This window comes from Amblyomma americanum, chromosome 1 (genome assembly GCF_052857255.1).
Source record: "Amblyomma americanum isolate KBUSLIRL-KWMA chromosome 1, ASM5285725v1, whole genome shotgun sequence".
NCBI lineage: Eukaryota > Metazoa > Arthropoda > Arachnida > Ixodida > Ixodidae > Amblyomma > Amblyomma americanum.
Window position 1 is genome coordinate 228,959,648 of NC_135497.1, and position 12,231 is coordinate 228,971,878.

The following is a 12,231-nucleotide window of genomic DNA, read 5'->3' on the forward strand; positions in this document are numbered from 1 at the left end:
ACGAATGCTGACTCGCTTGCCGGCCTGAACGATGCAAAAGACCAGTCATCACTCCTGCTGCACATCAAGAGCATCATTTGCGAAGAAGTTGCTTGGCAGCTCTCGGTTATTCATTATGTCAGCGGGCCCACACCTCTTGCGGGCCCGCTGACATATGCGGACGTTGTTGCACGACCTCGCCCACCTACCTATGCTAAGCCTCCTGGTCCCGTTTGAGAGTCCACTGCTTTTATTCCACTGCATGCTCAACTGCGAACATCCTGGAGCTCACCTGATAATATTCAACCACCTGCTCAAGTGCAATAATTTATAGGCCTTGAGCAACAAGGTGACAATGCTTTACACTACACTGAGAAGTGAGGGACACTTTATCAAACTCTGTCAAATTGAATTTGTTAACAAAACCTGACAGCTCGCATTTCATAACTTTGTCATCATTTGTCCGACGGCAAAAGATGCATTTACTCCTAAGAGATTTGGATTAAAAGTTGAAAAACTTTTTCCCGTCGCTCTGATTCAAACTCTGGTCTCTGATGACAAAATAGCGGAGAAGTGACTTAAACTGACAAACGTGAACTCTGCGATTGCTGGCAGTGAGTGGTGCAGCCTAGCAGCAGCTGAAATGAAAACTACCACTGGCCGGACATTGAAGGTCTCTATGAGCCGCTCGCTGCTACAGTCACTTTGTTTACGTTTGCACCAGCATTACAATGGATATCATTCCCGATAACGAAGTTCTTGCAAAGAACAACAGCCTCAACCCCACACAAGGTGCAGTGCTTTTGAAGGGTCTGAGAGCCAAGGGGTCAGCAGCAAGCCAAGCTACTGGTGCGGCAGCTGTCACCGCCGAGCCACCGTCACGACAGATGAGTAGAGACTGCTACGTATGGACATATTTAAATTCTGTTCGAATAGTCCTCGTAGCACTTGTTATGCAGCCGAGTGTCTAGATATGTTGACAAAGCGAACATGCTGAGCAGTGTGTTTGATAACATGGAGGCTCAAAGCTAGTCACAAGTGTTTTTCTCATCGCAGGTGCTTGCCGTGGCATGAACTTCGTCCGAGGAGCACTTAGAAGGGCACTTGGAGTTCCTCTGCTGCACCACACTTGTAAATCGAGGCACAGGAAAAAGCTCACAGGACGGTTACGACTGTAACGAGAGATTCAGCGACATCTCTTTAGGTGTTTAGTCACGTTACCACTAGTGTCGTGGTCACATGACTAAACACCTAAACAGCTATTGCTGAATTTCGCGTTACAGTCATAACCGCCCTGTGAGTTTTTGCTTGTGAGCTTTTTTTCACGTGACCACTGGTGTAGTGGTCACATGATGCACCCCTCCACTGGCAGGTGGCTGTTCCAAACAGAGCCACCCATAGGCTTATGCCACCAGTAGGCATATGCAACCCAGGCTGACAGTGATACAAGGTGAGTCCGTTAATGACCAGTGAATGCATGGAAGTGCAGCGATGGCGTAGAGGTAGGGCGTCCGCCTCGTTTGCAAGAGGACCGGGGTTCAAATCCTGGTGCGGCGCAATTCTTCACCGGGTCTGAAAAAAAAGCCCGCATGTTCATGGAATTGCATAACCAGGCCTAGGGTGCAGCCTCTTCTTGGTGACCAGAACCGACAATGAACTCCCTCACCAGAACAGGATTTGGCCACCCTGGTGTAGTACTTGGCCAAAACCTTCTATGAAAAAACCAATTAACCCTCGGCCCTCAGTCCCCAGCGGCTGCGGAGCAACTGACCATGGCGGCGGTCAGACCTGTGACGCAGCGGAAGGTGCTAAGAATTTAAGGCTCCGGACAGGCCGCCTTTGGAATCTGAACCTGGCAACGTTTAATGCTATAACTTTATCTAGTGAGGCTAGCCTAGCGGTGCTGTTCAAGGAACTAGCAGGAATTAAATGGGATATCATGGGGCTTAGTGAAGTGAGGACAGGTGAGACGTATACAGTACTGAAGGACGGACACATACTGTACTATCACAGATTAGCGGATAGACAAGAACTAGGTGTGGGATTCCTCATTAATCAGGACATAGTTGGCAACGTAGAGGAGCTCTACAGTATTAACGAGAGGGTAGCAGTTATTGTAATTAGACTCAATAGGAGGTACAAGCTGAAAGTGGTGCAGGCCTACGCGCCTACATCCAGCCATGATGACCAGACCGTTGAAAGTTTTTATGAAGACGTGGAATCGGCAATGAATAAAGTAAAATCACAGTACACTGTACTGATGGGCGACTTCAATGCGAAAGTGGGCAAGAAGCAGGCTGCCGACCAAGCGGTAGACGACCATGGGATAGGCTCTAGAAAGAGCAGGGGAGAGTTATTAGTTGAATTCGCAGATAGAAATAATTTACGGATCATGAATACCTTCTTCCGCAAACGAGAGAGCAGGAACTGGACCAGGAAGAGCCCCAATGGTGAGACTAAAAATGAAATCGACTTCATGCTATGCGCTCAACCTGGCATCGTTCAGGATGTGGCCGTCCTCGGAAAGGTGTGCTGTAGTGACCACAGAATGGTAAGGTCTCGAATTAGCTTAGACTTGAAGAGGGAACGGAAGAACCTAGTGAAGAGGAAGTCCATTAACAAGTTAGCGGTAAGAGGGAAAGTACAGGAATTCAGGACATCACTGCAAAACAGATATTCGGCTTTAACTGAGGAAGACGATCTTGATGTTCATACAATGAACAATAATCTGACAGCCATCATTACGGAGTGCACAGTAGAAGTAGGCGGTAGGACAGTTCGATATGACACCAGAAAGGTATCTCAGGTGATGAAAGATCTGATTAAGAAAAGCCAATGCATGAGGGTGTCTAATCCTACCGACAGAATAGAACTGACAGAGCTATCGAAGTTAATAAATAAGCGCAAGGTAGCAGACATAAGGAAGGTTGATATGGGGAGAATCGAGCATGCTCTAAAGAATGGACGTAGCCTAAAAGCGGTGAAGAGGAAACTAGGCACAGGTAAAAACCAGACGTATGCGTTAGAGAGAAGGAGGGCAATGTCATTAGCAATATAGATAAGATAGTTAACGTAGCCGAAGAGTGCTACACAAATCTGCACAGTAGCCAATTTACAAGAGTTAATGAGAGAGACTGTAGCGCACAGCAATGCGGCATCCCGCCAGTAACAAAAGAGGAAGTAAAGGCAGCCTTAGGAGCAATAGAAAGAGGAAGAGCAGCTGGGAAGGATCAGGTAACTGCAGATCTGTTGAAGAATGGGGGGATATCATGCTAGAAAAACTAGCCACCCTGTATACGCAATGCCTACTAGCTTACTATCCACTGCCTGCAAGGTATTTACTAAGGTAATCACTAATAGAGTCAGGACAACCTTAGGCTTCAATCAACCAAATGATTAGGCTGGCATTCGTAAAGGATATTCCACAATAGATCATATTCACACTATCAATCAGGTTATAGATAACTGTGCAGAATATAACAAACCTCTATATATAGCCTTCATTGATTACGAGAAAGCATTCGGCTCAGTGGTAGAAGACCCTTACATCAAAATACTGGAAGATATACATAGCAACTGCACAGCTACTAAAGTCCTCCATAAAGTCAGCAATAAAATTCCAATAAGGAAGGGCGTCAGGCAAGGAGACACGATCTCGCTAGTGCTATTCACCGCCTGTTTACAGGAGGTATTCCGAGGCCTAAATTGGGAACAGTTATGAATAAGAGTAAATGGAGAATACCTAAATAATCTGTGAATCGCTGATGACATTGCCTTGCTTATCACTCAGGAGGTGAACTGGCAAGGGAACAGCAGTTCACAATTGGCAGCAAGGGCTTGGAAGTGGTAAAGGAATATGTCTACTTAGGGCCGGTAGTGACCGCTGATCCGGATCATGAGAGGGAAATAACTAGAAGGATAAGAATGGGGTGGAGCGCTTATGGCAGGTTTTCTCAGATCATGAATGGCAGTTTACCAATTCCCCTCAAGAGAAAAGTGCACCACAGCTATATCTTACCGGTACTCACCTATGGGGTAGAAACGTGAAGGCTAATGAAAAGAGTTCAGCTTAAGTTATCGACAACGCAGCGAGCCATGGAAAGAAAAATGGTAGGTGCAACATTAAGAGACCGGAAGCGGGCAGAGTGGATCAGGAAACAAACGCAGGTTAATGACGTCCTAGTCGAAACCAAGAGGAAGAAATAGGCTTGGGCAGGGCATGTAATGCGAAGGTAAGATAACCGCTGGTCCTTAAGGGTAACGGAGTATATTCCAAGAGAAAGTAAGCGTAGCAGGGGGCAGCAGAAGGTTAGGTTGGCAATGAGATTAAGAAGATTGCAGGAAAAGGGTGGATGCAGCTGTCAAAGGATAGGGTTAATTGGAGAGACATGGGAGAGGCCTTTGCCCTGCAGTGGGCGTAGTAAGGCTGATGATGATGATGAATGCATGGTGGATGGCACTAACGCACAAACTAGTTACGCCGACGACGAGAAAGCCAGGGACGGGCACCTAATAGCTATCACTGTGTAGCAATACAATGTGGGCACAAAAAGCGTAAACCACCAAAACATCAAAACTCACCAGGCCACCTGTTATGCCGCCAAGTATAGGTTTCCTTTGGCTTCCAATATTCATGTCTTTTTTCAGTCTTCCGCACATAACAACAGCGCACTAGTGGTTTACAAAACAAAGCTTATATGCTTCAAAATCCAAATGCCCAACTTTCATGTGTAACTTTCACATTTTTCAGCCTCGGAGATGTGTGGTTTTGCTGATGTTTCGTCATAACGCTTGTTCTTGTGAGATTGGCCTGTAGCAGCGATATCTGTACAGTAAAGCCCCATTATTACGTAGTTGGCGAATACATAGAAAAAGTATGCACTATATGGTAGTACACCACCCTAACTGACTACTACAGATTTTCCAATATTCACCCTCCGAAAGAAAAATTCGCAAACAGTAAATTTCCCAACAATACCTGTACGTGCACTTTATTCATGTCCTGCCAACCAGAGGCCTTTTTCAGATGCTGCCGTGCGGTGACAACAGAAGAATCGAAATCAGCTAGACTAGCAGCAAGTGTGTCCATGAGACCCATCTTCTTTGCACTGCAGCACACAATGCCACAAGGCCACAACACATTCACAACGTAAGAGCAAGGTCACACGGGCTCAGTGGGGTGATGGTTATGGTTGCTGTGATAAGGCGGGCAACGATATTACTCGGTGTGTTTACACACACAGTAGTAGCCAACGCTCTCTGGGCTCCCTATTGACATGGACACTGCCGCACTCCTCAGGGCCATCACAGTACGGTGTCAGCCTAACTGTGACGAAAAGCATGTATTAACCAGTAAGCATTTGACGAGCCACTAAGCCTCAAGCAGCCAGCCAATACATGAGTTTCAATGGTGATTGTTAAGTCGGGGAAGGGAATTCTCACAACAATGTTATAACCTAACTGACCAAACCATGGCCTTTTGGTAGAGCATCCGCCTCGCATTCGGGTGGTGCTGGGTTCGATCCCCAGTGCCGCCAGGTACCCACCGGTTTTTAATGGGTCCAAGATTTCCCCCGGCCTGGTGCTCGTCTCTTCTGGGTGAGATGCTTGGGAAAAGGGTCTTGACTACAGCTGCTCCGACGTATCAACGATAAGTTCTGCCGTCAACGTTAAATCCACCACGTGCGGCAGAAGCCCATTTGTGGCCCTTTTTTTTTGACTGCTGCGGCTGCTGTGTGCCAGCGGGTCAAGGTTCGGCGAGAGTTCTATCGAGAGAACTGCGGGCGACTGTGTGTGCATCTCGCAAGAGAGGAGGCGTCGCGGAGACACCGTGGCACTGAGGGAGTTGCCTTCTCTGCAGAAGGTCTGCTTTGTCCTCACTGAGGAGGAGATGCCGATGCGCTAGGGCTTGCGCGCACTCAGGGACAGCGCATCGAGGCTATGCTTGCGTTCAAACCACGTTGGCTGAAGGGGTACCATCTTTAGCAGGCTGCGAGGTCATTCGAAAGTCGGGCTTCGCCTGCGAAGGGTGTAGCGGTGTTTACGGACCTTCTCCCAAGCGAACACCGCTAAAGAAAGCCGGGCGCCAGGCCGGGGGCCACTTATACCCATTTTTATCAGTGGGTGTCCGGCGGTGGGGTTTCGAACCAACCACCTCCCGCAGCCGAGAAGGGCCCAAGGGTTCTTCTAAACACGAACAACCTTTGCAGGCAGAGTTGTTCGAAATTGGATTTGCCCCCGAAGGGGCGCAGCAGGGTTTTGCGGAGCCTCCTCCAAGCACACACATCCTTGAAAAAGCCGGGCGCTGGGCCGGTGGTGGCTTGTACCCATTTCTACCGGTGGGCGTCCAGCGGGCGGGTTTCGAACCAACCACCTCCCACAGCCGAAGCGGACGCCCAGACCACGACTGCGGGCCTTGGTCCCACCTCGGCAGTGGGTTTTTGGACCAAGTCCACAAGGTCGGGATTTCAAGGCGCAGGCTCCTTTGCCAAGCCATTAAACTATAGCACGGCGAGCACCAGGCCGGGCCATAGCTTGTACCCATTTTGAGAAAACCGGTGGGTAACCGGCCGGCAGTGGGAGTTGAACCCACCACCTCCCAAAGCCAAGGCGGGTACACTACGAGGCCCTTGCCAGCTATGGCCACCGTATCCCCACAAACTTCTTAATTTCATCCCACCTCCCCACCCCTTAAATTTTTGCCACCTCCCGTTACGGTTGCCTTCTCTTGGAATCCACTCAGTCACCTTTAAGGGCCAGTGGTTATCTTGCCTTCGCATTAGATGCCCTGCCCATCTTTTTCTGGATTTTGACGGATGCCACTAACCCACGTTTGTTCCCTCACAGACTCTGCCCACTTTAAGCCCCTTAACATTACGCCTATCATTTTTCTTTCCATAGCTTGCTGCATTGTCCTTAAACTGAGCTTAATCCTTTGCGTTAGCCTCCACGTTTCTGCCCCGTCGGTGAGTACCGGTAAGAAGCAGCTGTCGTGCACCTTTCTCCTGAGGGATACTCATAAACTGCCGTTCTATTATCTGAAAGAACCTGCCATATGCGCTCCATCCCATTCTTGTCCTAGTTATTTCCCTCTCATGATCCGGATCAGCTGTCACTAACTGCCCTAAGTATTCTTTTAACACTTCCAGCACCTCCCTACCAATTGTGAACTGCTGTTCCCTTGCGAGACTGTTGAACATTACTTTGGTTTTCTGCACGTTAATTTTTGGACTCGTCGTTCTGCAATTTATCTCGTGAGTGACTCAGCAAGGCAATGTCATCAGCGAATCAGAGATCATTCAGGTATTCCCAATTGAGGCCCCGGGACACCTCCTGTAAACAGGCGGTGAATAGCATTGGAGAGATCGTGTCTCCCTGCCTGATGACCCTCCTTATTGAAATTTTATTGCTGACTTTATGAAGGACTATGGTATCTGTGCAGGCGTTATAGATATCTTCTAGTATTTTCATCTAAGCCTCTCCTGCACCCCGATTTCGCAATGCCTGCATGACAGCCGAGGTTTCCACGGAGTGAAATGCTTTGTCGTAATCAATGAACACTATATATAAGGGTTGGTTATATTCTGCACATTTCTTTATCAGTTGATAGTGTGAACAGTCTACTGTGGAGTATCCTTTACGAAAGCTTGCCTGATCAATTGGTTGATTGAAGTCAAAGGTTGTCCCGATTCTATTTTTTATTACCGAAGTAAATACCGGATAGGCAACAGGCAGTAAGGTGATCGGTCTGCAATCTTTCCTCTCCTTGGCGAAGATAATGTGTTCTTCCAAGCTTCTGGTATGGTCAAGGTCATAAGGCATTTTGAATACAGTGGCCAGTTTTACCAGCACAATCTCCCCTCTGTCCTCCAATAGATCTGCTGTTACATGATCGTCACCAGCTGTTTTTTCCCTTTGCCCTGCTCCCAAGGCTTTTTTTACTTCTTTTGTTAATGATGGGATGTCCCATTGCTGTGCACTACTGCCTCATTAACATTCCATTTACACTGTCTAGAGTATAGATTTGTGTAGAACTCTGGCTACTTTAACCATCTTATGCATATTGCTATGACATTGCCCTCTGTCTCTAAGAACATTTTTACGTACGCCTAGTTCCCTCTTCACTGATCTTAGGTTACCTCTGTTCTTTAGAGCATGCTCAATTTTCTCCACATTAAACTTCCTTACGTCGGCTACCTTGCGCTTATTTATTACTTTGATCTCTCTGCCAGTTTTATTTTGTCTCTAGAACTAAACGCTACTGCATTGGTCACCATTGTTTTTGTTCACTCAGCCAGTGACATACATTTTTCGCTTGCCACCTAGAAAAAAAGAAAATTCTGCATGTCGACGGAATTGCTTAACCAGGCCTGGGGTGCAGCCTGATCTCGGTTACCTGAACCAACAATGCACTCCCTCAGCAGCGCAGGATTTGGCCACCCTAGTGTTGTACTTGGCCAGGAGGAGGAAAAACTATTAAAAAGAAGGAAAGTTGTCCGAGCTTATGGGTGGGGCCCTCATTCCAGGGCTTCACTGGCTTGAGCTGCCCTGCGGACCTGCTGTATGAGGGCCCATTGATCCTCCAGGTTATCGCTTAAGTCAGAAGCACCTTCCACCACTCAAAAGACGATTTCCATCTCCAGAGTGTTTGGTTTAGCCCCACATCCCCACGAAATGTCGAAAAGTGTAGGGTGGGCCTGGCACCAAGGACATGTGTCTGTGTATAATGTTGGGTGTATGAAATGTAGTCTATAGAGGTTTCAAAATGTGTTTGTCTGCACCTGCCGCCGAGAGAAGGCATCCGGAGTGTGTAATATCCCACGAGGTGGGGGAAGCGTCTCCTTTGAAGACGCTGAAACTCAAGGCGCTCGTTATACATGGAAGGTAGAGGAGTAAACGCCAACATGGTGCGTGGCCCCGCTCAGCTGACGATACCTCAAGCAAGAGCATGTGCCCTCTCGTTTCCCCCGTCCCTGGCTTGGGGTCCAGGTAATGTGGCGGTGCTTGGCGAACGGTGTAGTGCCCATGAGCAAGGTGACATGCTTGGAAATTCGGCCGCTCAGGAAGTTTCGACACGGCGTTAAGAGTCTTATCACATGAGCGCTTTGACCTTGGGACTCAATGTCTAATGGCAACCTTCTATAAGCGAACCAATTTACCCTCGGCCCTCAGTCCAGAGGAGCAACTGACCAAGGCAGCAGTCAGACCTGTGACGCAGCGGAGGGTGCCAAGAATCTCTGGCTCCGGACAGGCCATCACAGGAAACAGCCCGACAACGCCAGAACCTCATCCAGAGAGGCTAGCCTAGCAGCGATGTTCCAAGGAACTAGAGGGCATTAAATGGAATGCAATATGGTGTAGTGAGGTTAGGTACAAGCTGAAGGGGGTGTAGGCCTACACATATAAATCCAGCCACAATGACCAGATAGCTGAAAGCTTCTATGAAGCCAATGAATTTTTCCTCGGTGTCCCTTAAAGGATAGCTTAAGCGTTCAAGTTTTCTGCCTCAAAATACTGCAAAATCAAGCTGCGCTCGCATTTCACATTTGAGAGTAGGGTAATCGTCAGTTCATTTTTCTTAACTTTCAAGTTTCTGTGAAAGGTGCAGAGCTTTCATGTATAGCCCTATGGCTGCACTCACTAATGAGTAATTACTGATCCAAATGGAAACTTACTGCCCCCTGCTTGGAAGAAACAACTCCACAAAAATACCAGCACAAACACTTTCAAGCAAGACAGAACCACAAGCATCTTAAAACCAAGACCCTAAAAGGGTCAGGTCTCACAGCAGCAATTTCACTTGGGGACCCGATAATTCCTACACGAAAATACAAACATAGATGTGTAGTCTATTCTTCAGCATGCTAGTGTCCACCACAATAAGCACTGTCAATAACAACAAGTGGAAAGAACCCAATGCCTATCAATCAGAAGGCTTCTTTGCAAAGTATCACCACTGTTCGCTGCACCGCTCCCATTTTTCTAAAAGGCAAAGTTTCATAGCACAAGACTTGAAGACTGAACACTTGGCATTTAACCAGATCAGTGCTCAAAAAGTTCCAGAAATCTTGACCTTGGCATGGAACTGAACAGCACCAAAAACATTCACAATCCCACAAGCAGGGCAATGCTGAGCAAAAAACTGCACACTTTTGCTGCGAAGCGCAGCTACAGTCAGGATAATAAGGTTCACATCAAGAAGTTGGACTGCTGAGCACAGCAGGTGCTGTCAATGGAGAGGCTTCAAAAACAGTGTCCAACTTCCTATGAATTCCTTCTACGCGTGGCAATACTTCAACGCACAATTCTTTTTGGAACTAAGCATATACAATGACCCGCACACAGTGTCCAACACATAATGCATATACATCCACTCACACACCAGCTAGCACACAGGCACATGCAGCTTTTAATGTGTGCCTGAGAGACGGGCATTTCACACATGCGGTATGCAAAGCACAGCGCATGTGTACACTTCACACACACGTGCTTCACAGACTCAAAAGAAAACATTTGATAAAAATCTGCCTGGTTGGGAAAATTAATTTAGTAGAAAGATGACTGACGCCAACCAGGTTAATTTTTGAAAAACGACGTTTCGGAACCGGCTCGGTCCCTTCTTCACGGTGTGACTACGGGCGAGGCACAGCTTGGCTTTTTAAGCCCTCGTGTTGAATACCTCCGGGTCAATGGCCGCAAACCATGGATGTAAGACATATGAAGTGTCCCCAAGGAGCGATTCACATTCCTTCGTGTCTGTTGTATGCGCCATGACTCCAGCAGAAGCCTCCTGTGGCGGTTAGCTTCGGTCTTCAGTGCAATAGTGCCGTCCAAGTCAAGGCTTCACAGATTGATGGCCTGGCCAGTTTTGCATAAATACTGGAAGTAAAGCACTAACCACTTTTCATACCAATTTCACGCCATGCAACTGATGTAGATGCAAAATGGTGGCACCGTTCTGCACGCCAAGTTGGATGCTAGTGCACTGAACAAATTGCTTGCATTTTAGAACCACAGGTGGCAATGGTCAGAGTGGACCCAAACAGTGTAATAGGAAGATTCTGTCCCACAGGGCAGTGTTCTGGCAAAATATTCTTGGCAACAATAATTGTCATTCTGAAAATGCACAGCCTATGTCAGAAATGCACCACCCTAGCAGTTTGCTTCTAAACTGTGCAGTGGGGCTCTACAGCCCTCCCAGAAGTGTTGAGCCTCAAAGCCCAAATGCAATGCTGTATATCTTCGACAAAGGCTGTACCGCCAACAGCACACTTAACACAAACGCACGGATGCGTGTCCTGCATGGACACTTGAGCCGCTAAGCGGTGGGCACTGGGTCCAAGAGCATGCTGCACGGTGTGTTTGCGGTGGTTGGCGACAGCTGATGTCCTGTCTCAACCTTTATGTTGTCTCAGACCCAGCGGCCGACGCCCAGCGGTTCTAATATCAGTGGAAGACATGTGCTCGAGCATTCGTGTTAAGCTAATGCCGACAGCCCTTCACCCGAGATGAGGTGACAGCATGCATCATACTCCTCTATGCAACCAAGTGAAAAAAAAGGCCTTACCTGTTTTTTTCAATAATATCTGTGAAGTCCCGAATAGCATTCTCGAGAAATTCTTGGTAAACGTGGTTCGCACACAGGATCTTCTCCAAGTCAGACAGTGCTTCCGTATTGCTTGAGCCTGAGCAAAGGTGAGAAAGTATATGCACTTGTTTTCTCAAGTTTATAAAACAAGAAGAAATTCAGCGCGCAAACCAGCACTCGGTGTGTGCGGTCACATTTACGGCAACCAAAACCCCATCCTCCAGTGGGTGGCAAGACGCGCTCTCCTTCAGACAAGTGATGCGGTACGGACCACCGCCAGCTCATTACTGTCATTTACAAATCGCACAGTGTAGTGAAGTTATTGAATAAGCAGCCGCGTATCACAACGCGTGCAACGCAGTAGAATAAAATACACGTAATAAATGCCTGCCGCCCTCCCGTTTATTCAAGGTGCTGGTGCTTAAAGAACTTTGTAGCGCATGGCGAGGTTTTTTCAAGCTCCCGCGAATGCACCACCGTCGTGCTGCATTCCATGCACGTGTATTAAAAAAAAGGGCTATCCGCAAGCTTCGTTCACTGCGGCTCGCTTCACACTTCTTACAACTGCTGCTTATAGCTTCTTTTTCTCTGACGACACGTCAATGTAAATACTGACCAAAAAGATGGCTTATGGGGCTTTGACGTCCCAAAGCGACTCAGGCTAT

At 47.7% G+C, this 12,231-nt stretch overlaps 2 protein-coding genes across 22 annotated transcripts in view; one reads left to right on the forward strand and one right to left on the reverse strand.

Moving 5' to 3' along the window:
- LOC144114734 (uncharacterized) overlaps window positions 1-12,231 on the forward strand; it is a 391,960-nt gene that overhangs the window by 220,214 nt on the left and 159,515 nt on the right. The gene's annotated exons all lie outside the window — the stretch shown is intronic.
- The window catches only part of LOC144114733 (uncharacterized), a 71,938-nt gene that overhangs the window by 59,277 nt on the left and 430 nt on the right, over window positions 1-12,231 (reverse strand). The window contains exon 2 of the mRNA XM_077648636.1: window positions 11,546-11,663. Coding sequence (XP_077504762.1) covers window positions 11,546-11,663 — 118 coding nt within the window. The remainder of the gene's footprint in view (window positions 1-11,545; window positions 11,664-12,231) is intronic.